At 39.1% G+C, this 27,892-nt stretch overlaps 1 protein-coding gene across 2 annotated transcripts; it reads right to left on the reverse strand.

Moving 5' to 3' along the window:
* Positions 1 to 1,382: 1,382 nt before the first annotated feature.
* smox (spermine oxidase) lies at positions 1,383 to 26,663 on the reverse strand. 2 transcript variants are annotated; one of them, XM_077524854.1, is made up of 7 exons: positions 26,510 to 26,663; positions 16,197 to 16,431; positions 14,863 to 15,089; positions 11,633 to 11,806; positions 8,893 to 9,619; positions 3,981 to 4,141; positions 1,383 to 2,009 (listed from the first exon to the last, which is right to left on the reverse strand). In XM_077524854.1, the coding sequence occupies exons 2-7, from the start codon at positions 16,402 to 16,404 to the stop codon at positions 1,857 to 1,859; spliced, it is 1,650 nt and encodes a 549-aa protein (XP_077380980.1). In that variant the 5' UTR covers positions 16,405 to 16,431; positions 26,510 to 26,663; the 3' UTR covers positions 1,383 to 1,856. The 2 variants fall into 2 exon arrangements, with proteins under 2 accessions (XP_077380980.1, XP_077380979.1); XM_077524853.1 differs by lacking the exon at positions 26,510 to 26,663 and adding an exon at positions 22,623 to 22,751.
* Between the last annotated feature and the right edge of the window lie 1,229 nt (positions 26,664 to 27,892).

Consider the following 27,892-nt stretch of genomic DNA (forward strand, 5'->3'; position numbering starts at 1 on the left):
AAAAATAGACATATAGTATATACATACAAATATATTACAGATGTTTATGAAGAGTGTTGTTTTTAAATGTCGGGCTGTTTCTTAGTATTTGACTCAATAAGATGCACTTTTGTTTTAAAGATCATTAGCCCACTTAGAAACGATTCACAGTACGAGTTTGCATCTTCCATTGATCGCCAAGTGCTTTTTCAGTTCGTTGCCAATATGACCTTATGCACACCGTTACAAAACATATTTATTTGGGGATTTTGCATCACATGTACAGCGCGAGTCCTGCTGAAGATGCTCTGCAAATAGCAGAAGACAGGTGCCAAATAAATCCTATTGTTCTGCCTCTGCAAACGTCAACCGGTTCTTTTGTTTGTTTATCTGATGAACCAAATGTCACCGTCACACATCAACATTATTGTCGTCAAACTGTACAAACTGTACATACTTGTATTTCATGTATGAACGATTGTACTCTGCCCGTTTATCTGAATTGTATTTTTTTGCATATTACCTCAACACTTATCCGGGTGATTAAGTGTGCCAATTTATTTTTTTTTTCTGTGTTGCAAATGCTAACAACATCCATGAACTTCATCCGTGACAGCAAAAAAGTACAAATAAAATGTTGTTGAAGGTTCCAAAACTAATGATGACCGCAATAGATGGTTTTATCTCATTTGTTGTCATCAATAAACCTGCTTACCTTTGCAATGTTAAAACATCTATTCTCCTCAGCTGTTATTTCCGAGGCAATTTTACATACTTTCGATTACTTTGCGACAATGTGACATTTCTGCTTGTGCAGCCTACGCCTCCCATAATCTTGTACACAACTCACTCAATTTTTATTTATCGAGCACTCTAAAAACAACCACAGCTGCACATGAAGTAAAAATTACAGCCACATCTACAAGAAATGTTGATTTAACAAACTAACTATTATATAAATCAATTATTTGAAAAAAAATTTTTTAATTGTGATTCCAAATGTATAAATGAACCCTGACTTTAATTCATTTGCATGTATTTCACTTGAAGCATAAATGTAAAAATGTCCTTCGATCTTTTATCATGAGCTGAACTCAATGACCTAAGACCTTTTCTATGTTAACCAAAGGCCTACATCGCTCAAATATTGGTCATAAATCTGTGTTCGTGTGCACTTTTACTTTTCTGAAATAATCCACCCACGGCCCAGATGTGAAATATCAAGACGTTGATATGACAGAATGCTACATTTTGATCAAAGCTTTGGGCAGTCACCATCACCATCTTCATCAAATTGAGCTTCCCGGCGGGTTTTTTTTTTGTTTGTTTGTTTCCCCACCTATATTATACCACCATATTTTTTCATGACCAAAAAGGTTCATGACAATGATGACAGAATAATCTTGTATGATGACAATAGAACCTTTAATTTGTTAAAAAGTTCTCAATTTGTATGATTTTTTTAAACATTAGATACAGAAGGCACTTACATTAAAAAATAAAAACAGGTTTAATCACAGTTGCTGCGTTATTAAAGACATTAAATGGTAGTTTCTTTTTTTTTTTTTATGTATTATAAAGTATAATTTTTGAGTGGTAAACACAAGCAATGACATAGCACCATTAGCAACCTTAGAGCATTTCACCTGACATAAAATGTGGCATGATTTGTAACTACAATACAATAAAAACATTACCAAAAGTAATAATGCCCACCATATATATATATATATATATATATATATATAATTTTTTTAATAAGATTATAAATTAAGATGGAATATTTTATTTTATTTATTATTATTATTATTATTATTTTTATTTTTTTATTTTTTTGTCACGACTCTCGAGTCGAGTTTTTTTTCCCCTTCTAATTTTTACATTTTAGGCTTTGTGGTGTCAGCACTGTGCCAGTCCTGGTACATCTCCACCAGACGGTAGGCTTCTCGCTGTCCGGACAACATTGCACCATGGGTAGTGGAATAGTATTTGCGGTGGGTGGCCTCGCCAGCAAACAGGAGCTGCAGGGCCTGAGGAAAGAAAACAAGAGAGGGAGAGAAAACCGTCGGTGTCATTGTGACATATTTTTGGACCCATTTCTTTTGCCATCACATGTTCTCTAGCGCAAGTGTTTCCCAAATGTACTATAGTGTATGCGTGTGTGTTACTTGGCTTATTCTCAACTTGTAAAACCAGCGTATATATATTTATATTTATTCTGTGAAATCAAGAAAAAATTATATGTTTTAAATAAAACAAGTAGACAATTTATGTTTAAGTGAAATCCATACTTGTTTTATAAATAAAGATAATTAAGTTAAAAAATAAATAAATATATATATATATATATATATATATATATATATATATATATATATATATATATATATATTAGGTGTGTGAATTGCCTAGTACCTGACGATTCGATTCGTATCACGATTCACAGGTCACGATTCGATTCGATACCGATTAATCCCGATATGAATTTATAAGTCGATTGTTGCGATTTTTTTTCATTCAAATTTAGAAAATACTAATCAGTAAGCTTGTAGAGTGTAAGATTTATATGAAAATGTATTATTTATTTATCTGAAATTTCAGTCTTATAGAGGTTGTAATCTGTTTCATGTTTGAACAGCATTAAAATAAAATATTAAGGCTTAATGTTCCGTTCATATAACATTCTTCCATGCTCAAGGTGTGAATCCTAACCCGAAGTCAGACGTTTTGTTGAATATTTTTCCATTAAAAATGGAAGTTTAGAAATCGATTCACACACACAAAAAAAAAAAAAAAAAAAAAAAAGGTAATGATGATAAGACGTTGAATCGGTAAGACTACCGAATGAACAATTCTGAGCTCTTAAAAAAACAAAAAACAAATAAATAAATAAAAAATAAAAAAAATAAAATCGATTTTTTTTATTGAATCGATTCGAGAATCGCGCGATGTAGTATCACGATATATCGCCGAATCGATTTTTTTACCACCCCTAATATATATATATATATATATTATTTTTTTTTTTTTATTTAAAGGTCCCCTGAAATGAAATGTTCACTTTTTGGGGTTTTTGATCATAAATATGCCTTGCCATAGCCTGACTAAGTCCCCAAAGCTGTGAGATAAACGACCCATGTTTCCCTTTCCCTGCGATTGACTGGCAACCAGTGCAGCGTGTACCCCGCCTACTGCCCAAAGCCAGCAGAGATAGGCTCCAGCACCCTCTACGCCCCTTGTGAGGAATAAGCGGTCAAGAAAATGGATGGATGGATGGCTGTTTACCTTTCCTATGGGCGTTTGTATCAAAGTCGCTCAAACAGCACACATTCTCAAATGGGCTGTTTCAGCAGATCGGTTTTACACGTCACTAGCTCAGCGCAAACTCCACCCTCACAATTTTCACCCTACCCTCACCAGAGATTTCCAAACTGCAGCAGCAGCCGCAGGAGGATAGCATGGCAGCAAAACAAGCCCATAGGAACTGCTCTGAACCAGATTGTACAGAGGATAACAAAAACATTTTTCTTCTGCCACAGAAAGGCTTGTGGTTGGACTTTATTTATGCATTATGCACAAGATGAGACTTGGCCGCTCCCACCTCATTTTGTAGTCAAAAACACACGGAAGTCTGGCGAGCCTTGGCCACGCCCACCAAAATCTGCTTGTTTGATGCTAGGCTAACAGTAGACCTTTCTAGTGGAGACTGCAACAAGGTACAATTTCATGAAAATTTCTTTTGATACAGTATTAGGGCGTCCAGAGGATGGTTGGTGTCTGCTGCAAAGCTCATTTCAGGGGATCTTTAAAACATTTTTGCATGTATTTCCAATTAAGTATTGGCAGAAGCAGTTGTCAATATCATCATGTTAAGAGGAATTATTGGCATCTGTTAAATGTAACTTGTAATCTAAGTGAGTTACTTTTAAAGTCAAGTAATCGGTCAAGTAACTGAGTAACTTTTTCAAGGTAACCGTGTCAACGTGTTTAGCAAGTGTTACCGGAGCCTTGGTGCTGTTGGCGTAAGGCAGCGGCATGGCCAGCCTCTCAAAGTCTCCGCCGCTGGAGCCCACCCTGGTGTAGGAGTAGGACCCTCGGAAGTATTGGTTGCTACCCCAGGAGGAGCGCAGGATACGCCGGGGTTTTGGAATGTCAGGGTTCCCTGTGGATAAAAAGACAATTAGCACAGCAGTGTCATCATTTTGCATGAATGAGTGTCCTTCACAGTGTCCACTAGAATGGACCCCAGGTTATCATTTTGAAGAGTGTTGAGTGAATGACGTTCTGCTGATTTGATTTCAATGCCTTTCAGTTTGTCTGCTTGCGGCTTGTTATTCCACCGTGTTAGTCATAGTTCCTGTTTCTGGTGGCTGGTTGCTTCAAGTGGTGCTGTTCCACTTCCTCTTGCTTTGAGTGACCTTTTCTGACAATTTGATTTTCCCACTTGATTTTTTCTCTATGCATCATTTACTTAATTGCAATGTGTTTTACCCTGTGTTGTTTTAATTTGTGATTTTTCCATTCATTGAGGCCTGTTGAGCTGAAAGTCATTTTTTGTTGTTGTTGCTTCCTGTCTAATCTTTTGTACAAGACATGCGTCATGTTCTACCTCAAGTGTGTCACTTCCTATTGTTTTACATCATTTAAATGTTACGCAGTGTGCTCAGAGTTGTACTAAGCAGATTTCGGTCACCACACATCACTGAATCAAATGCTCAAACGGCACATAATGTTAGCGTGGCCTAAAGTTTTTTGAATCCGGTACAAGTACAGTTCAGCAGTATTTAACTTTGATGTCGTCTAGGAATTGATCAAATCGATGGCTAAAAGTGATGGCAACAAATGTCATCACTTGTGTTGAACCTGCCACAAAGCACCACTAAAGAGGAGATCGGCAGCGTGGTCACGAGAGGTGCAACAATTAATTGATTAATTGACAACTAGTCAATCATCAAATTGAAATTTCGGTTTACACACAGTAAATATTATCCATTTCTGTAGTCCTCCATGACAGCTGACTCATATTTGTGTTGAAACATAATAAAACATTTCATTTACTTTAGAAAACAATAATATGTTATGGTTGTCCATGTTGTCAGTTTGAAAAAAGGATGGAAATAAAACCTTTTACAAAATCTCATTCATCAATTAGAGCAGGGGTGTCAAACTCATATTAGCTCAGGGGCCACATGGAGGAAAATATATTCGCAAGTGGGCCGGATCGGTAAAATTGTATATAATTTTTAAAACATTGCCAACAATTAGACGCAGATTTTCGCTATTTGTGGGCTGCCCTAAATTGTGGGGCGCATCTGTACAAATATTGTCCCAAAAAAATAACAAGAATGCAAATGGACGCGGCAACACTTTGCCCGAATGAGTTCCAACTTCCAGGCGTGTCATATCTCCCGATTTTGCATAAACCTGTATATTGTTCACTGAATGCATTGTATGCCGGGTGCCGTTAATTAAGTTATAACTTGATGTTAATCCTTGTCATATGTGTAGTTGAATGTGTCTTATTCAGCACATTTGTGTTTGATTTATGTTTTTATTTTTTAAACAAACTAACTTTAAATTGTGTTTAAAATAACGACATTCAGAGCAATTCCATGTACAAGTTGCATTGCTCAACTGAGACTTACTTATGTAGTTATGAATTTAGAAGCTTTGATTGTGGCCGGCTGATTAATTAGGCCGACACAACTTTTTTTTTTTTTTTTTTTTTTTTAACTTTACAAAACCATCTTGCGGGCCGGATTAAACCCCATTGCGGGCCTGATCCGGCCCCCGGGCCTTATGTTTGACACCACTAAATTAGAGCAACAAAATCCTTAACAGATGAATCAATTATTAAAATACAGTAATTGTTCAAAGAACAAAGGTAATTTTAGTCTCCCCTGGTGACAGTTTATGCTCATTATTGATCTTGACAAGAATGAAAAATTATCAGTAAATTATCTTGTTAATGACTTAACGGCAGTGCTGTGCAGTAAAGTCCTCTCTGTCCTCAGCCTATCAGAACGCTAATCACTAGTCATCTGCCTCTGTCATCTGTTTGAACTGGCCATTTGTGCAGCTACAAACAAAAGATGGCGTTTGAGAAAGAAGGTTCGCTGACAAACGTGAAGCCTTAACTCTTTCTCTTTAATTTATCTTGTAAGCTCGTTCTCTTTCAACTTTCTAGACACTACATGTAATTTCAATTATTTCTGTCAGTCAAAGGGATAATGAACTATCTGGATGTTTAAAATATTTGATGCTGGTGCTTTAAAAACTCACTGCGAGCATTTGTTTCATTCCTAGTAAGGAACAAACTCTTCACACTTAAAACAGGACATCACAGGACATAGAAGTGGAGACCTCGTCTGTGGACAATGGACCTTCAGTGTGTTCTTCTGTGCCCCAAGACAAAAGCAAGCACGATGTCTGATAAAAATGAAATTGCAGATGCGCAACTTTACTTTGCTTCAAATCAGATTACAAAGATGCTTATTGTTATGCCTGGGAGGAGGATGAGGGCTAATTCAGCAACAAGATTTTTGCCCATCTGCAGTGCAGACACGTTGGACCTGGAGGGTGAAAAATTCAAAATGTGGACCAAGGTTATTATAGTTTAGACCAGCGGTGTCAAACTCATATTAGCTCAGGGGCCACATGGAGAAAAATATATTCGCAAGTGGGCCGGATCGGTAAAATTGTACATAATTTTTAAAACGTTGCTGTCAACTACATGCAGAGTTTCGCTATTTGTGGGCCAGCCCTAAATTGTGGGGCGCATCTGTACAAATATTGTCCCAAATTTTTTTTTGCATAAACCTGTATATTGTTCACTGATTGTGTGCCGGGTGCCGTTACTGAGTTATACGGACGCTAATACTTGTCACATGTGTGTCTTATTCAGCACGTTTGTGTTTGAATCATGTTTTTATTTTTTAAACAAACTAACTTTAAATTGTGCTTAAAATAACGGCATTCAGAGCAATTCCATGTACAAGTTGCATTGCTCAACTGAGACTTACTTGTGTAATTAGGAATTTATAAGCTTTGATTGTGGCCGGCTGATTAATTGGGCCTACATTTATTTATTTATTACACTTTATACAACCATCTCACGGGCCGGATTAAACCCCATTGCGGGCCTGATCCGGCCCCCGGGCCTTATGTTTGACACCCCTGGTTTAGACTAATGAAATAACTCAAACTAAATTGAACCAAAATCGACAGTCCATGACTTTCAAAATGTGTTGATATCTTGCCTAGTTTGAAGGTTTTACATACATTGTCACGATGTCATATTTTCTGTTATTTCTATTGCATTCTTTGACTTCCGAGGGAGCTACTCAAATGACGTTCTTATCGCGATCTTAATCCCATCTCTGCCCTTTTATTCCAGGATCTCATAGAAGATTTACTGTTGACCTTCTGCAGGCAACAAGCCAATGGTGAGTAATTGTGTAATTGAACCACCGGTGACGGGATTAAACCCCGCTGACCTGACTGACGAGTTTGTGTTTGGCTGACAGTCAGCATATGACTCCCACTGGCCTCATGACAGGAAGAGCTTCAGCTCTCGCTCAATAGCAACCCATTCCTGATGCTGCTTACCGAGTCGAAACCACAGTCGTTCTCCATTTCTGCTCACATGCTGGCACGAGTCGCGCTAACGTTTGCTATGGTAGGTGGAAATGCAAATGTAAAGTAAGCTCAAATGTCCTCTAAGTCGTTGAATTGTAAATAGAGTACAAGTTTCGAGAAGAAAATGCCTTTGGGTATTATTAATAGTAGTAATTGTTTACTGACTGCAGTCTGTCCTTCCGGCTTAATAGAATGTCGACAAGTCAACATCAATAATACTGTACAACAAAATGTACTGCAAAGCGATCTATGTTTAGTTTTAATGTGAGGATACTCAAGTCTGAGGCACAGGCAGTAATTTCCCTTGCTCATCATTGTTCACCACCACAGCAACAAATGAAATGATGAGTACACACAACAGGTCTATTCTAGTTTTCTTTCTAAAGCAAGCAACCTTTTACATTCGTGTGCTGTGTGTAAACAGTGTGGTGCACAAAGTCAACTCAAGCTAAACACAAATCATCTGAAATGCTAAGATTATGAGCTGTACCATTTTGAGTTTTACATAAGTTTTATTATGTAGCAGTTATTTTATTTTTTTTTCCACAGTTGTGACAGTAAAGAATGTAAAATATTACTTAAAAATGACAGAGAAGTTCAAGGTTTTATGATGGTCTGACTACTATATTTCTAGACTATTTACTCGGGATATAATGATACTGGCAATATCGTGACATTGCGATATTAAAACTGTCGTGTCATGATATTGAGTGAGTGAGTGAGTGAGAGAGAGAGAGAGAGAGAGAGAGAATTTTTTTCCATGTTGGTTTAGGATACATAACGTAACCCAGGCTGATTGGCAATAGCCTCTGAAGATATATTAAAAAAAAACAAAAAAAAACGATAGCACCAATAATTTGTACTTTATGAATGAATGACGTCGTCGTCCTCTCTGCTCTGTACAGTTTAATGGTGCTATAAACGCTTACTCTCGGTTACTGGCTTTACTGGGCTTCCATAAAAGACTGAATGTAATTGACAAAGACGAAAACAAATGAGGTCTTGGTATAATTATTGTAATTATTGTTAGTTATTGTGAAACAAAATATAAAATGTAGTTTTCAGTTAGCTGTAATTGTTGTATTTTTTTTTTTATGTATTTTTTTTTTTTTTTTTTTTTTTTTTAGTTTTGTGAACTAAACTAAACTGTGTGGCCGGTACCATTCACAAAAGGTATTCTGAGTACCAGCTGAACCAAACCTTTCTGTTCGGAAATGGGGGCTACAAGACGGCTTACAAGTGCTGATAATGAATTATGTCTGTGGGTGTTCTGACCTGTAAAGTGCCTGAGCAGCTCTGTGCACGTCTCTGCTACAGTTTCATCATCGCAGCGCTCCATGTAGAGGGCCTCCGCGCCACATATCCAGCCACTCAGGATGTAGCCGTAGCGCTCCGGCGGGTAGAGCACGTCGAAGCTGCAGATCTTCTTATACCACAGCTCCTCGGGGTAGGTCAGCTGTTCCAGCTGGGCCTCGTCTTCCCACACCAACCGAATGCTGTTACACTCAGGGCTCCAAAATGGCTCGGCGTACTCTAACAAAATCTTATCCATGGTGCTGATGCCCAGCTTCTCAATGGCCAGCACCTTGTCCTCAGGTAGAGAAGGTGAGAACATGGCCTCATGGTTTTGCTTCAGCAAGCCCAAGGAAACCGTCACGATCACGTGGTCGGCCATGATCCACTCCTCGTCTTCGCACTCCACGCAAACTGGGTGCTCCGCCTTGTGGCGCCCGCCGTTGTTTCGATTGTGGTTGTTGTCCCGGTTTGCGTCGTCGCTCTTGCCGATCAGCTCGTCTTGCTGGGCCGAGTAGTTCCAGTGGATGCAGCGGACCGGTTTGTTGAGGCATACAGTGTGAGGCGGGATGTCCCTGGACAAGAGCGCCGTAATCTTATTGAAGCCTGCGGGAATGACGTAATGCGCACCGGGGATCTCGGTCCACTCGCCAAACTCACTCAGGGACACCTCATCCATGTTCGGGGAGCTGCTTTCACAACTCTCTACCTAGGGGAAAAAGCGTTTTACATTATTTCTTATATTTGTGACAGGTTTGTGAGAAATATAGTGCTTTATTATTTATTAATTAATTCTTGGTTTGTAGTAAAGTGGTTTACTTATTGAGGACTCACTCTATCACAGATTTTTATTTGGGTCCATAACTCATATATTGCGGTGTTTACCTTGGGCTGTACCTTGATGGGATACTTGACTCATTGAGCCATTTTCAGCAGTACAAAGTTAATATTTTGTCTATAATTCATGTGGTAACGTCAATATTTTTCATGTACATTTAATACCTTTAAAACATAATTTTTCTACTTGCTGTCGACTGATGATGACATCACCTGTGCTGAGGAAGTAGGTAACAACCAATCATGGCGTCCTCAGCACAGCTGATGTCATCATTAGTCGACGGCAAGTGGAAAAAAAAAAAAGTTTTTAAACACACGCAGATGGGGAAATCCGTCACTAAGTGCGCGGCCAACCAGATTGCGCCACGGTGCGCTGGTGTTATTTGCGCGTATGTAAATTCGATAATTTGCATACATTTGACGCAACACATGCCCACCCCATGCAAATGAGACTCATTGATATGTAACGTCTAATTCACTAACACCAGCGCAAATAGCCACACAGAGTTTGTGTGACGGAAATAATGTTTTTGGAAAGCATTTATTAACCTGACGTAACCTCGATCCCGGGATCATGACAGCAATGCATGACACGGTGCACCGTCGCTCTCTGGCTGTTCACGCAGAGGAGAGGAGAGGAGAGGAGAGAAGAGAGAGAGAGAGAGAGAGGGAGAGAGAAATTTTTTCCATGTTGTGTCGACATCTTTCTCGCAACTGTTACTATAACAACCATGTCCTTGGCGCAAATCCATTGCCATGTGTGGTCAATCAGGTGCAAATTTGCTCCAAGTTGTCAGTTTTGTGGGCGTGTTTGCGCCGGTATATGATTAGAGCAATATCCTGAGTGCATAGGTGGGTCACTGGGTGCAGACTCTGGGTGCAGTTGTAGTGCAATATTTTGCGCTATTACCGGATGCATCGCATTCTTAGTAGTAGTGTTGTTCCGATAACGATACTGGTATCGGCAGAGGTGCCGATACTGCATAAAAACAGTGGTATCGGTATCGGTGACTACTCACAAGTAACATGCCAATACCATTAAAAACTCATTCACTGCCAGTCATTATAGAAAATTTTTACATTTCCAATACTCACGTGATATTACATTCAATAATTATATATAAACCGAATCTACCAAATAACAGAATAGACTCCCTACTTTTTGTCCCGTCCCGTTCTTTTATAATTGACAGCAGAAAAATGTAGGTTTGCCAAAATACAGCCATTTCTCCCATGGACTCTGAAACTGTGTTTATTTCCTATAAAATGGGGCAATGATGTCATCTACCGGCGGTTGGGCATCAGTAAAGTTGTTTCCAAGTTTGATATTTACAGTGGAGCATGCTCAGATTCGCCCCCATTTAGCACCGCTCTAAAAAATACAATTGACAAGTATGTCAAAGGCAGTGAATGAGTTAATTCCAACGCTAATATAGGATTTTGGATGCAGCATCTTGTGTCTTGCTGGTGCACGACATTCACTGATATGTGACATGTTCACTGCATGCCGATCAAAGATATCCTATTGGCCCTTGAATGCTCTGAACCAATGGCAGGACAGCTTTTTCATGTTGAGGAAAAAAAAAAATTAAGTATCAGTATGGTATCGGTATCAGCCGATATTGCAAAGCTGGGTATTGGTATCGGGAGCCAAAAAACGGTATCGGAACAACACTAATTCTTAGTGAATATAACCCTCAGTTAAATATTTAACCATTTAATTATTGATTTAACGCTGAAGAGTTTGGAGTTCTGAAAGTTGATTGAGAAATAAAATAAAATAGAAAAATTAAAATTAAATAGAATTTAATGAGCGTGCTGCAGCTGTGGAAGACCGCAGGTGGTAATGCACATATACATGCTTATTACAAACATACACGCACACCTTGAGGTACTGTTGCAGCATGGACAATTTGAGCTTCTTGGTGCTCTCGGAATCGTCCGGGTCCATCGTAATCCGCTTGCGCACCACATTTCGCGTGAAGACGCCAACGCTGTTCTGGCTTTCGGCGCCAACGGGCTTGCCGTGCTGGAAGAACTCCTGAGTCAGCTCGTACACCTAAAAACAAGGAACAAAGCCAATGAGACGGAGAGTCTGTGAAAAGAGGAAGAAAGATGTGCAGACTACAGAGGTCAAACGAGGAAAATGGCCACAGCAGTGAATTGGAATACACTTGAGCCCAAAGGGTTCAAGCAGGCTACTCAACCTTCACCTCCACAGGTGAACTGGAGTCACTCGTGGCTGACTTTGGACAGTACACAAAATGGATGTAACCTATAACCTGGGCATCTCCATGACGAAGAAACATTTTTTTGAGAGTAAAACAAATTGCTCAAATAGGACTGTATTTACGCAAGTGTGCATCTAAACTCATGTTAAACAGAAGTTAGTGTCACGCCGCCACCAGAGTGGCGGGTCATGCTTTTATTTCACAGTCAGGTTCCTGTTTTATTTTGAAGTCATTAACCACCCTCTCACCTCAGGTCACTTGCCCTTCCTCCTGCACAGTAATCACCGGTCCACGCCCATGATTGTTTCCACCTGCTCCCAATCAACCCGGACATAAAAGCCACCTGCATTCTCCCCTCCGTTGCCGAAGTGTCACATCTCAGTGCATGGAAGCGTCCTCACAGTCCTTGTTTCACAGTCCTTGTTTCACAGTCCTTGTTTCACAGTCCTTGTTTCACAGTCCTTGTTTCACAGTCCTTGTTTCACAGTCCTTGTTCTTTGTCTTGCCTTACCTTGTCTTGCGCCTTTAGTTTGCCCCTTGTTTTCCTCCCTAGCGGAGCGCCTTTAGTTGTCCCTGTTTTTGAGTGCCCTTGTTTTATCTCCAGTTTGGAGCTCTTTTTGTTCTGCCTTTTTTCCCTCCTTGAGAGGTGTTTTTGGTTCGAATTGATTAAAACTGCAGCCTTGTTGGCCAACTGTCACTCTGCGTCTGAGTCCTACCTCCTCGCTTCGTGTCAGTTAGCACACAACTGCTCCCATTTAAAATGTCTCTAATAAACCCCGAAATAAAGGTTAACTGTTCTAGTAGGCTTTTCCTGACGTTTTTTGTTTTCTAGCAGAAGCCTTAAGGAGAGAAAGCAGGAAAATCCTCTACACCAACATCAGAAGTTTTTTGGGGGATAATGGAAGGCACTTTAAATGGTGGCAGCTGGGTAGGACTAAATACGTTTTCAACTTCTTCCTACTCCCCTTTGAACATGTAAACTGTCACTAATGATTGTATGATTCTTCTTTCTTTTATATTTTCTTTTCTGCTACTTGTCTATGTTTATATGTTCAATAAACAAACAAACACACAAATGATTATGAATGGATAGTGGTTGGTTGATTCTGATCACATCTTAATGAATTGTTTTTGGTAGTCGGGGATAAAGAACAATAAAGAGTAAAAGACTGGTAAGTGAGCAAGCTAAGCTGAGATGAGATTTGATGTTGAGCTTCTTTGTCTTATTTTTAGTCCGATTCGGAGTTCTTCTTTGTCTTCTACACTTTCCTTAACAATTTTGGTGCCATATTGATGTTCCACTGCTAAACTGTAAGTTCCTGTTTTTCACTTGTACTTGATTCACCCCATTGTAAACACGTCTAACGCATTAAAGAGGGAATCTTGGCCGTGGATCACACACTTTGGTTTGAGAGTGTTGTTCTGCCTCATATGGAGGCAATTTAGGTCTCTTGCAATTTTCACGAAGGGAAGTTGAGAACAATGTGATCTGTTGTGATAACGGCAGAGTTGAATTAAAAGGTGGCACGTTCCATATATGATCTACTGTCATGGAGACACCTTCAGCAATGGTTGTCAACTCTTAGTTGGATTGTGTATCTTCTGTATTAGACACGTCTTCTCGACACTGGCCTGTTATTTGGGCAAGTCCATTTGGGTGGAGGTTTGTTACTTGAACTTTTTTTTTTCTGGATGACTAGAGTGGAAATAGTAAGTCAGAGGAAGAAATACTGCTGTGCTGACATCTGTGCTTAATTGTAATGAACATGTTTTATTTTAATGGCTTTTCTCATGTGCTTGAAGCCCAAAAAACTCCGGGAATGTGTCAAAACAGTGCCAGCCCATGTTGACAACAACCGGGCAATCTGCTACATCTGCTTTTGGTGGTTTGGCGTGTGATATTTGAAAATAAAAAATAAAAAAAAAATCCCAAAGAGCCCGGGGGAAAATCGCAACAAAACAAGGGTAGTGTGTGAGTGTGCTTGATTGTGATATTTGTGTCGCTTTAACTGCTTTTCCAGATGTGGCATTATACACACACACACCCATAATGCACAAAGATGGGCCTTATTATTTGCTAATTGCAAAGTCATTTAGGTCTTATACCACAAACAGGAAAAAGATGTTTGATTTGGCTCTTGTAGATGTTCCAAGCAGGAAGAAGACGTTCGTTTTTGCCAAAGTGTGCATTTGTGTTCATGTGTAGCAGTCGAACAGTGATAGGCAGGTTGGTCACTGTAAAAACAAACATAATTCAATGTTTTTGTATGTGTGTGCGCAGTGTATCAGAAGGGGGAGCGACAAAAGCTTCATGTTGCAGATTTCAGCATTGGCCTATGCTGTATTGTTACTCATTTGGTAATCATTAAAAAGTTAAAGGTTTTAGTATTTTTAGTGCCCCACTAGTCATGACATTTGGATTAATATTACATTTGTGGAATGTGAATTAAGCAGAAAAATCCACCCGTTTTTATCCATCTGAGGGGGCGGCCATTTTGCCATTCGGTGTCGACTGAAAATGACACCACAGTTGCTCAAGGCTCTGGTAACAACAAGTCACAGCTCAACTTGGGAATGTTAAAGACCAAAGTCAGAAAATAGGTGAGCCATGATTTCCTTTTCCTGGTAAAATTGCAATTTTCTCTTTTGAACCCACTTGTGCATGAGAGAGTCCGAATGATATGGGATTAAACATTTGGTGTTTTGTGTATTCTGAATGACATCTTGGAACCATCTGCTTTTAATGTGGCAGCAGGTGCAATGTTACAATGGCAAGCAATGTCGTCAAAAACAAAACGGGTTTGATCACATAAGCCGAATTAGCGGCACAACGTTAGAATATGATTGCAGTAGTGCTTAAATAACGTGTTACATCTGTCCTCACCTCATTGTACAGGTCACTGAACTCTTCCGCCAGGTCCTTGGGGATCCTCTTGCCAGCGTTGGTCAGGTAGTAGGCGACGCCGTTCTTGCTATACAGGCTGATGCGCTCTACGGTCGTCTCGCCATCTGTGTTTTGTTCCAGCAGCCCGTTGTCCTCAGCCAGGTGGTACACCGGGTTCCCATTGCCGCCGTGGATCCAGGTGGCTCCGAGCTCCAAAGCTGTTTCACCTGCAAGAAAATGCATAGGAATTACTTTGGATCCATTTAAAAGAAAAAGGTACACCTTCATGCCGCTCTGATTGCATATCATCAAAAGGCATTTACACAACAGTGGTCCCTTGCTACTTCATGGTTCACTTATCGTGGACTCACTGTATCACAGATTTGTATTTGGGTCCAAAATTCATACATTATGGGGTTCATCTTTGGTTGTACCTCACTATTTCACTTCTTTTTTTTTTTTTCTTCTCAGATTATTTTTTTGGATAAGAATGACAGCCTCACCAATTAATTGGAAAGATGATTTAAATCAGAAAGATGATTTAATTTGGACAATATTAGCCCTTTTAAAATCAGCACGAATCTGTCGGTTTTTTTTGGCTTTTTTTTTTTTTTTAACTTTACAACACCAGACAAAGATAATGACATTTGAACACTGCCACACCCCTCAAAAAAAAAAAAATAATAATAATAATAATAATAATAATTCTCTCTTTGATAAGGCTGAACAAATACTGAAGGAAAAATGTCAAATTTTCGACCTGTATTTCATTTCTTTATTGTTGTAAGCATTACGGGACCAAAAAATAAGTTGTTTTATTCATTATATATTTTGTAATTAATTGGCCAATGCAATGGTTATCGGAATTTGTTCTCCTAAATACGGAATCGGCCTGGGAAAAAAATAATAATAAGAACCCTTATCGGTTTGACCTTAAGAACACTGAGGGTGTCACACGTTCTCTGTTGGAGTAATTTGGTGCACTCTTAAAATTGCTGGGTCAAAAATAACCCAATTTTGGTCAAAAAATTAGACCGAACAAAGTTGTTTTTGACCAAACAATCCATTTTTGGAACAAAACAAACAACCCCCTCCTCAAAAAAGGGGCTGTTTTGTATCAAAACAACCCAAAGTTGGGGCAAATTGACCCCAAGTAACAGGTTGTTGTTCTTTTATTTATTTATTTATTTATGTCCAGTTCAGTCGCATTCAGTCTGCTTGCCGGAGTCGAGAGCAGATGCTATCCCCCCCCAATGTATCATAATAGAAAACAACCTCAGGTTATTTAAGATCTGTATTTGTCAATATGGTGCCATTTTTTTTGTCTTTCTCACCGTGCTTAATACTATGAACTCTCCCACCGACGCGGTCTAAGGCCTCTAGGACTGTGACATCGGTGAAGCCCCTCTTCAGCAGGACCTTGGCTGCAGAGAGGCCGGCCAAGCCAGCGCCGATCACGACTACTCGAGGCCGCCGATGGGTGCGCAGGCCGCTACTAAGAGGATCATCAGTGCCGTCTGAGGAGATTTCACAACTTTGCATGCCGTCCAAGCTCCTCTGCAATTTGGCCTGTTTGGAAAGGATGAACCAAAGTTGGTTAATGAAAAGGAAGCGCCATACTGACTCAGGAGGTAAATGCAGTCTACAGTGACAACATCTTGTGAACAAATGTGCACAATCTGTGATGACAAGTCACATTTGGTTGCATGTGAAAGCATCAGGTAGCCTGTTGACCTGTCTTCTATTTGTATTCTTTGTCGGAGTACTTATTCAAATCTTTGCAACAATGTACTTTACTAATCATCTCGATATCTGAAGTGGTTTTGAAATTCTTCCCCACTAAACGGCCTTTCCCGAAAGCGATCCCACCAAATTTAGCAACGTGACAAGATTTCCCAGAAATGAAAAGTCTGTCAAAATGATGAGTCTGGTTGGAGTGGAATTATACTCAGCTCTTTTTACTACTTACTAAAATTGATCCCCAGTTTTATTGGTGAAAAGAGTCGTCAATTATTTTTTTCGTGAATGTATTTGTAATGGAGGATTTTAGAGGTATTTGAGCTGTTCTTTCAATGTTTTTTTTGTTTGTTTTTTTATTCCACAAAGATGGTGGCCACTTGTCACGTTGTTGCGAAACAATTTGCACAACAGTCCAAAATTTCTTGGCAAGATGAATTACTGATTACGACTCTATTGTAACCCATGACAGATTCATTAATTGATTTCGATGCGCCTCACAAGATTTGAGTCAATCATTCCAGAAAAAGACAAAAGCACCGCTTGATTGTGATGGAGTAATGATGCCGCTAAAAAGTGCTGGCACTTGGCTTGCTTCATGCTGTAACCCGCATTTACGACTCTTTTGATGACATTTGTTTGATTACCAACAACATCCTGTTGTTCTAAGCAAGTCCTGAAACAGTCCAAAGTCCTGTTCTATTTCAGTCAGACCCCAAAACTGGCCACAAATGAAAAAAAGCAATTCCACATGGCAATATGGCAGAGGCACTTTTTACACAAAAAAGCTTTTGATTCCAGCGCACAAAGCTGAAAGCAGAAGAACAGCTGCAGTGTTATGAAAACCTATGACTCCATAAACCAACATAAGAGAAATGTCAACATTTTGTCTGACAAATATGCATGTAAAATGCAGGCTGAACACGTGCTTGCTGAGTTCAGAGAAAAGCAAAAACACCCACGTCACACACCACAGAGCCATTTCAATCTGCAGAACAACCTGTTTGACATTATTTTCATATGGCCACCAGCAAGCTCACATATGTTAACCCCGCTAATCTGAACACATGTGACATGGCGCTGTTACCATCTCCCAGGATGTGGGTCAGCCTCCGAACAGATTTACTGGGTGATGGCTTTTCTATGGGAAGAAGTAATGATTATTGTGACAACACTTAGAGCAGCTACATTTGTCCTTGTTATGCACATTTAGCATTAGGCGTTTTTCCGCCGCTGGAACTTTTTGAGAACTTTTCAGTTTACCTTGGTAAACTGCCAACCAACAAGCCCAGGAACTTTGAGTTCTGGGGAAAGGGAGTTCTTGGTGGTCAACGTTCAGCAGGGAATTTAGAATTGTGTTTCCACAGTAGGGGTGTGAATTGCCTAGTACCTGACGATTCGATTCGTATCACGATTCACAGGTCACGATTCGATTCGATACCGATTAATCCCGATACGAATTTATAAGTCGATTGTTGCGATTTTTTTTCCATTCAAATTTAGAAAATACTAATCAGTAAGCTTGTAGAGTGTAAGATTTATATGAAAATGTATTATTTATTTATCTGAAATTTCAGTCTTATAGAGGTTGTAATCTGTTTCATGTTTGAACAGCATTAAAATAAAATATTAAGGCTTAATGTTCCGTTCATATAACATTCTTCCATGCTCAAGGTGTGAATCCTAACCCGAAGTCAGACGTTTTGTTGAATATTTTTCCATTAAAAATGGAAGTTTAAAAATCGATTCACACACACACACACACACACACACACACACACACACAAAAACAAAAAAAAAGGGCAATGATGATAAGACGTTGAATCGGTAAGACTACCGAATGAACAATTCTGAGCTATTAAAAAAAATAAAAAATAAAAAATCGATTTTTTTTTTTATTGAATCGATTCGAGAATCGCGCGATGTAGTATCGCGATATATCGCCGAATCGATTTTTTTTAACACCCCTATTCCACAGGGTCTTATGGTCCTCTGTAATTAATTCAAATGAGTTTGATTGAGTCCAGCCGATGTAAAAACAACAACACCAAATTTGACCAATCAGCCATGGTCATTGCAGCCCGCCCCCCCTCAAAGTTCCTGCCTGGCTCAGCAAGACCCTGCTGCTGAGATAGTACTAGAACTGAATTTTACCAAGGTAAACTGAAAAGTTCTCCAAAAGTTCCAGCGGTGGAAAAACGTCTATTGAGTGACATAACTGAAAGTGAAAACATTATAGTAAGATGAGTTTCTAGAAATGTCTAAAATCAATGGAATGAACAAAAACCTCAAAAAACTCAATTTCTACGGAACCTATTATCCAAATTTTTGAAAGTCTTGGTTTGATGTGTTGCACTGCAGTGGTCTTTCCAACCAGATTTAACATTTTGACAGACTGTTTTTGGCAAATCTTGTCATGCTGCTAACTAACAGGTATTTGACGCAAGTTTGGGGTTACAACGTGATGAACTATCTGTTTTAGCGCAAAGATATTCCGTAACACAGAACAAGACGGAACGCTTGGTTTCACATTCCACATTAGTGTTTTTCATTGGAAAGTTATAGTGTAGACGTGTTTCTCGTACAAATATTTACTATAATTGAGACTTCACTATTAGCGTTAGCGCAGGTTAGTGATCAACTCCAGCATGTTCCGACTTTTTCGGGTTAAGTAGCTGCTGTCTTAGATACAAACAGAGACACTAATTTTGTAAAAAAAAAAATGCCAAATGCTACTTTGGGATGTTTCATTCTGGGTTTCAAAATGAATTTAAAATATACAGTAACCTAATCCTCAGAATATTGTGCTGGACAAAATACTGAGTTGCTGCTGCCTCTGAAGGAACAAATTGGTACTACACAACAGGACATGCCAGAAGCACACCAATCGTGGCTAACTGGCTGCCTGAAATGGGTGCCAGTAATACTTTAGGATAATCAATTACGGTTGAGTGCAAATATTTTAGATAAACTTAAGTTTATTGTCTGAACATTTGAAACTCCTGACCAAAATTAGCACTGGGGCCCAAATAAAATCGAGGCTGAGGCTAATGCTGATATTTGTCAGAATAAACTAATTTACCATACAGTTTCCTTTGGTATTTGTTTTACTCTGCTTGGAAAAACTGGCAAATACTGGCCAATTGTTTTGGCAGGATGTAAAGTTTGAATGCCATTATCTTCGTCTTTTGCTGATCATGTATTCATGTGTAAAAAATAAGGAAAAAAAACTAACTTTTTTGCGGCTTTTAAAATCGCTGATGTCTGATTAATCAGGCTTTAACTATCGCAACACATTTCTGCTGATAACTATAAGATGACAGATTTTAACTTTATAATTTTGATGGACTCAATATTGTCAGCAATTGTCCACCACAAGTTAAATAGTGTCTTTTAAATTGTGTATATTGTTTTTTGTTTTAATATAAAAGGGTACATCATACATTTAATCGCCTTTCTTTAATCTTCTTTAGCCTTTTTAAGCTTACATTTCTATCGAGAATATTTATTTGAGTGATTAAACGGGATGCTGATCTGTTCGACAAGTGTACATTCATGAATGAGGCTGTCTGAGAAAGAAAAATCATCCTCTCAGTTGTAATTTTGTTACTGGTTCATACAGCCGCCGCACTCGTTACACCATCACGGCAGATTAATATGTGGGCCGGCCTTGGGTGGATCGGCAGCTCAGGGTGAGGTGGCGTAAGGAGGGGAGGGGGGCTACCACTGACCTAGAAATGGCAATCTACAATACATCTGCCAGTGGCCTTTTGATTTTTTTTAAAAGAGCACAACGTCTTACAACTTAAATGCTTTCCTCCATCTCTCCCCCTTTTCATTCCAGCTGCATCCACAGTCACATCTGCAGTCATTTTGGAGAACCCGCTTGAACAACAACAAACATGTCCCTCCCTGCATCAAGCGAGAACCCCAAAAAAAAAAGCAGCTTAATCTCAGCGGCTTTGTGTCAAAGGTTAGACATTCCACACTTTTGCCCCAGGGATGATGGAATGTCATGTAAACACAAACAAACTTCATTACTGTACATTAACTGAGGATGCACCACAACATTCAAAGAGCGGAGCGTAAAGACAGAGAACAGGAAGATAAATAGATGATCAAATTTGCGTAATATCACTCGCGGTATTGGACTGATAACTCATCTTTATGCTGGTTTGCATTAATGCTCATAATATAGCATTTTTTTTGTGCAATGACATTTTTATTGTTAGATTAGAACTTAACTCTTATAATATGAGACATTTTCCCCACCATGTTATTGTATTGTACCTCCAAGTAAAAGGATTCAGTTACTCTAATTGTCGTTTTCCTTTTTTCGGGTGTGGCTCTAACACTCCTATAATAGGTATAAACAGTACAAACCTTTCGGCGTTTAATTGTGTGTGCACTGCTGAGTGCGTTTGGCCAAAATGCAAAACTTTTTTTCCAGTTGTGTGGTGACACTTGCTGCACCACACCGTGATAATTCATGAAAAGTTTTCAGAACTGGATTGGCAATATTCTACCTTGGCAAAGATAATAAGGCTTGTTTTAACAATAACTAGGGATGGGCAAGTACCTGCCTTATTTCAAGGTATTGTGTACTCTGATACTAAAGGCAAAAAAAAACAAAAAACAAAAAAAAAAACAAAAAAAAAAAACTTAGCATTAAGTGCGTCCCCCTTGCCAGAAGTTGTGGGTTCACTGTGGCCGTTTGATACATCGGCAAATCGTCATTTGTTTTACTTCTTCTTAATCCTTTTCCAAATATATACAATCTAATTTTATTTGTATATATTTGACTTTAATGTTACCTTAATTTTTATTTAGTTGTTCATTTGTCATTTTCGCACGTTCAAAATCAATCCCTTATTCATTCTTCCTGTGTCAGAATTAGAAAGGTCTGTTCACAATTATCTGTCATTGTGTTAACTGAGATTTTAGTATTTTTCGTATCAGTATTGCGTGTGAACGTTCGCACTGGTGTCAGCCTTAAAAAAAAAAAAAAAAAAAAAAAAAAAAAAAAAAAAAGTGGTATTGAACGTCCCTTGTTACAATAATTAGTTGTGGTGGTTGTAGTTTGCAGAGTTATTAGTCTTCTAATATTGTGACTTTATGTAATAATATGCTTGTTTGTTTTATTTGTAATTGTTCTTGTACCTCAGTGTACATTATTGCGGTACTGTAGTATTTTTTTTTTCCTTTTTCACCATTCAGTGATGAATCAATTTGTTATCATACTCAACTCATTAGGCCCAAATCCAATCCAACTCATTACATACAGAATAGCTACCCTGAATAGTAGGAATGTAACAATGCCACATTTTTTTAAGTACACGTGCTTACATTTCAGTACTCAAGCACTGATTCGTGATAAGTGATGCAAGTATGATGAAAATGTTTTATTTTAACTAAATATTTTTTTTAAACAAAACAAAAAAAAGCAAACTCTTCTTGAACATGGACGTTTCACTCAAGTGTAATTCGACCCCACTGCAAGTAAACTACCGGTACAAACTACAGCAAACTACAACAATTTAAAAAATAAAAATAACTGATTTGTGTTCCACCTTGATATAGACTGCAGAGTTGGTATTAGTAGAAAAGGGTAACAGACAAGTGGGGGGTTGGAATTCTATGTTTCTATGTGTGCCACGTAGAAGCTGCGATGCCACAGTGGCAGTGGAACTGCAACACAACAAGTGCACTGAGTTTTCACATCATCAGCACACAAAGAGCATTTTGTTGAAAGAAAAGAAAGCGGACAAACAATGAGAGAAATAGACCGCGCGTGCACAGTGAGCCAAACACTTCAATAACTAATTTGAAAAAGCAAGCAAACGAGGAAGTTGCGTCTGTTTTCTCCTCAGAAGTCTTTTTTTTTGTGTGCACAAAGTGTACTTAGACGAACGATCGCAGCTGTAAACAAAACGAGCGGTTCTGTTTTTGTTTCTGACAAGTGACACACGCTGGTCGCGGGGGTAAAAAAAAAATGACGAGCGCTCGTTTCAAGCCGGACTTACCCGAGTGTCTCGTCTTGACGCCGCTAAAACGTCGCGCTGTGGCACCGCCGGCTCGCTTTTGTGCCAATGGTTTGCCTCCTTCACACCGGCTCCGCTTTTGTATGTATGCGTGCAAACCAGAAGCAGCCAGTTTTGTGCGGAGCCGCTGCCTCATCATTGGTTATACATGAGCGCTCGGTGACGTCACGACCACGCCCACCGAGCGCACGCTCATGTGCTCGCAGAAAACATAAACAAATCCCCAGCTAGGGGACCTATGGAAACTACAACTACAACAGAGCGAATACAGTCAACGGATTTTAAAAACTTTATCTAGCTCATGAAATGGGAGAATTTACTCTAAACTTTAAAATCTGATAAATGCTTAAATATTGAGCCACGTAGCAGGAATGGATGGACAACATAAAATAAACATTGAAACTCTAATTTCTGGGGGAAGACAAAAGGCAGATGGAAAAAGTCCATCTATCTATCTATCTATCTATCTATCTATCTATCTATCTATCTATCTATCTATCTATCTATCTATCTATCTATCTATCTATCTATCTATCTATCTATCTATCTATCTATCTATCTATCTATCTATCCAACTCATTTACAAATAGACCTCATGTAAAACTGAAATTGTTAATAAAATTAAAAACCTGCAGGGCAGCAGCCCCAGTGTCGTTATGGAAAGTCTTCATAACTGGATTAGCAACCTTTTATAGTCTATTAACTATCACATAAAACTGAATTTCCTTGTGTAATTTGGAGTTCAAACAAGGTTTCTGAGGGAAAATAAGTCTCTATACTCAAATCGCTGTCATGTGTGTGTTGCCTGACTTTTCATCTCGTGAGATTGTTTTTCTTCATAAACATACCACTGCACAAGGTTATGAGTAATTGTTATAGATAAAATAGAATATGCTCCAGCACCCCTCCGCAACACTTGTGAGGAGTAAGCGGTCAAGAAAATGGATGGACGGATGAAAATTAGATAAAATAGATAATCAGAGATTTAAAACTAAAAACGACATCAAGCGAAAAACATTGTAAAAAAAAAAACAAAAAACAAAAAACAAAAAAAAGGATGGAGAATATATCCCTGTGGGACACCATAAGACAGAGGCGCCAGGAATGAAGTGTACTGGCCTGAAAAGTCTTTAGTGGAAGTAGAAAGTAGTCGTAATGAAGCCAATCTAGTGCTGTTATCCTTGATGGCAACCCCCTGTTCACCCAATGACCCAATAATGTACAATGGTCTAGTCTTGTCAAAAGCACCACTTACTCTAAAGTTAAGAAGATAAATGGCAGTTTAGAGATAAATGCAAAACTGAGTTCGAGTCCGAGTTGTGTTTCTTCGACAGAGGCTTGACGATCGCATGCTGAGTTGAAATAAATAGAAATATATTGTACGCGACAAGACAGAATACTATTGAGTGAATGGCAGGATCAAAAGCATCTGTGAAGGGACAAAACAAGATCTTGTGAGGCGTTTGCTAGTTTCTTGCGCTTTACAATGTTCCGGAGTTCGGTGTCTGAGATTGTTTGGAAAAATGGCCAAAAGGAGCTGTGGCAAGGTGAAAATGGGGTGTGAAGTTTGATACAACAAAAGTGAACTGAGCTCTTAAAACGTAAAGAATTCATCACAGCCACTGGTGGGTGACATTTCACTTGTAATCTGGAGCAAATTTGAAGTTGAAGAGCCTCCCAGAATGTGTTTGTAATGAGATGTTCTGCTCTATTTGAATGAATGTATCCTGATGTGACCTTTGTGAATTCAATCCAGTCTAATAACATAGCTGTCCTTTCCAGCAAACAAAATAACAGGCTTCATTCTAAACCTCGCCTACAAAGTTGGAATTACAGTATCACGGCAACTGGGTGTGCCACTTGCTCAGACAGATCCAAAACATGTTCGCTGACTACCAACACTTCAACTGTACAGACAGGTGGTCATAATAAATAACACTTTAACAAAGCTCTTTGGTGAATTCACTGCTTTGCCTGAGCCGTCATTTTGTGTGGTTGAGTAGGAAATCCTCCAGGAAGCACAGGCTTTTTGTATTTGGACTCTTTCAAACTGTTCCTAGAGGCCATCCCACGTTGTTTTGTCTCAACAGGTTTAGAGCCGCGCATCAACAGGGGGTCATGATTGGACCGTTGCACCTCTCAAAATGTCATCAGAGTTGGTCTGGGTGTGACTGAATAAAAGTTTATCTCGCTAGGTTACCTCCCATCCTGTCCTTGGAATAGTTTGACCTTTGTTACAAAAGCACACAGTGATCCAGACAATAAAAGGCTCTGATTGCCAACCCTCCAGGTGAAACAATTATTTTTGGGGATGATTGTATTAGGTTTGTTTTTTACTATCATCCGTGTGCAGACGTAATGCAAATTAGTCTGATAAGAACAGTAAACTTCCAAAGAATTTGGTTTCAAGCGAAACCGGTTAGCTGCTAATTGATGCATTTTGCTGACTGCTTTTTTTATGTTTTGTGTGTGTTTTGTGTTTAGCGGTTAACTTTCATTTACCCTCGAGTGAGTGTTCTGAACTCCATGTTTGAATATGTCCTTTTAAAGCTTTTGTGGCTGAAATACATACCACCACATTTTTGTATTTTGTTTTCCACACCGTGACAACGAGGCACTCTCAAGCAACCACAACAATGCGACTGTCAACTTCAACTCTTTCCCCCTCCTGTTGCTTCCACCTTTATCATCACGTACGGTTGACGACGAGGCACTCTAAAATAAAGACACATTTACGGGGTGTAGGCTTGCTAGCTAACTGCACATCACAATCTGCATCAGAAAACTGCTGATGTGGACAGATAGAGTGGGGGGAGGGGCAACTCATGCCAAATGCCCAGGTGCTTCGCTGGGCCCTAATTTACAAAATGCTCCCCCCCCAAAAAAATAAAATAAAAAAATTAAAAAATAAAAATTAAAAATATATATATATATATATATATATATATATATATATATATATGTGTGTAGGAGAGCTGCACTATATATTACTACTACTGTAGGCTACATAATTCTCAGTCATTGCCAGGGCTGGACTGGCCATCTGCCATAAAGGGCAGATGCCTGGTGGGCCGGCCTCCTTTGGGGCCAATGCAGTGCTTTTTCATTATTACTTTCCGACATTTTACCGTAAGAGACTGGCCCACAATTTAGAGAGACCAGTCTGTTAGTCCATTTCAAATATAGATAACAAATTGAAATATCATCAATAATGTCAGTGGCAGAACTACAGTACAAGTTAGGCAAGAGTTAGTCAAAATGCCAGGGCCGATTTTTTTTTGTTTTGTGCGAGTCCAGCCCAGGTCTTTGCACATATTTTCAGCAATTGCCTTTAAACAATTCAATGTATTTAGAAATGCATGAGGAGATGGGAGGACATGTTTGATTGTCCTTTACTCTGGGACAAGATATTTCAAGTGTTATCTTAAAAAACAAACAAACAAAAAACATGCTGATACTCCAAATGGTTCAAGAACAGCTTCAATTTTACTTTGGGTGCACTTTTTTTTTTTAGGTGTTTTCGGCAAAATTGCCCTATTGATGAGGAGTTAATTTATAACAGTACTGCAACTATACAAAGCAGATATTTTAAAATATTTAAAAAAAAATTTGTTGTTTGTTTCAAACCTGTTGTTGGATTAGAATAGTTTGTATTTTATATATGCATTAGTAATTATTATGAAAAATGAAATATATTAAGTAAATGTATTTTGTCCATACACTATCTCATTTTGTCAAATTGTCACACACCCATATTTTCATTGTGACATCCATCAAATGTGTTCAGTGTAGACATAGACACACTACGTTTGTTTTTGGTCTTCTATACAAATAGACATAATCCTGGCAGAGGTAATGAGCATACTTACTTAAAGTGTACTCATCCTTGAGGCTACATCCAAACGGTCAAGTGACGTCAACTCACTATTCATACACTAGTCAGAAATTCTTCAAAGACTTTTGAATTACATAACCAGAACCCCATATTGTCCCTGATTTTATGAGCGCGATCACATGCTTCTTCGTCGTTTCCATTCCTTCAATCCAATGTGATGAAGCCTGCACGTGAATTTGCATGTGTTCGCATAATTAGAGTGGAGAGAAATGCAGACGCCTGATTGGTGCAACACTTGGGTCATGAGAAAGGCTTCTCTGTTTGTGGCTTCACTGAGACTTCACATTGTGAGTCTGCCCAGTGTTGGCTGACTGTATTGTCCACGCGTTCCCACCTCCCTGTCGCACCACTCAGCGGTGGGGAAGAAAGTAGCTTTTCATTGATGTTTTGGTTTTGCACAGAGAAGAGGGGAAGTCAGTCAGCTGGCTCCGAGTGCCTTTCATGACCTCCAGTCATTCCCCAGCAACGAGCAACTTGCATGGAAGCTCGAGTGCGCGTCGTTAAGTGCACCGCCAGTAAACAATAAAGCCGGTTTTATTACAGTCGAACTTTTCATTGTGAGATTCTGTTCGGGGTCAGAATACTTTGGAGGAGTCTGTTTGTGATGTTTGGGATGAGATGTCCGAGGACTACGTACTGTGTACTTTTCAAAACCTCTAAAATGTGTTTTACATCTATAGCAAACTTTTATTTACCCTACACAAGTCTTCATTTGAATCTGAAAGTTAAGACAATTAAGTCAAGTTTATTTATTCATCTCTTAATAATAAACAAGCCTCAAAGGGTTTCTTGGCCCACAGTTCACAAAAACCGATGACATCCCCCCCTTTGTCTATATTTTGAGAAAACCCATCTGTGTAGAAAAATGGTCTGGCTTGGCAAATGAATAAAAGATAACAAAATGTTCGAAGTCCAACCTTTTTAAGCAACCAACCTACCTTTTTTTAATGGAGGGGATAGAAGCCACACTGCGACCACATCTCTGGTTTAGGAACGCAGAGTGCCACCAGTAAGCTAAGATTCTGGGATGCTAAGCTGCTAAACTGTGTTGATAGCGTCTACGTTTAGTCAAGTTTCTCAACGTCTGGTCAAGTTTCTCTATGTCTGGTCTAGTGTCTCACCGCCAAGCCAAGTGTCTCTCTCACCTCCAAGCCGAGTGTCTGTCTCTGTCACGTCAAAGCCAAGTGTCTGTCTCTCTCACGTCCACGTCCTGCCAAGTCTGTCCACGTTTTGCCAAGTCACGATCAGTCTGCTCACGTCCCGTCCAGTCATGTCAATCAGCTTCCCCTTTCCCAGTCAAGCCGAGGTCCCCAGTCTTCTCACATCCCACCCAGTCCTTTACTCTGAAAATTAGGTT

The sequence above is a fragment of the Festucalex cinctus genome, chromosome 6, assembly GCF_051991245.1.
Source record: "Festucalex cinctus isolate MCC-2025b chromosome 6, RoL_Fcin_1.0, whole genome shotgun sequence".
Taxonomy (NCBI): Eukaryota; Metazoa; Chordata; class Actinopteri; order Syngnathiformes; family Syngnathidae; genus Festucalex; species Festucalex cinctus.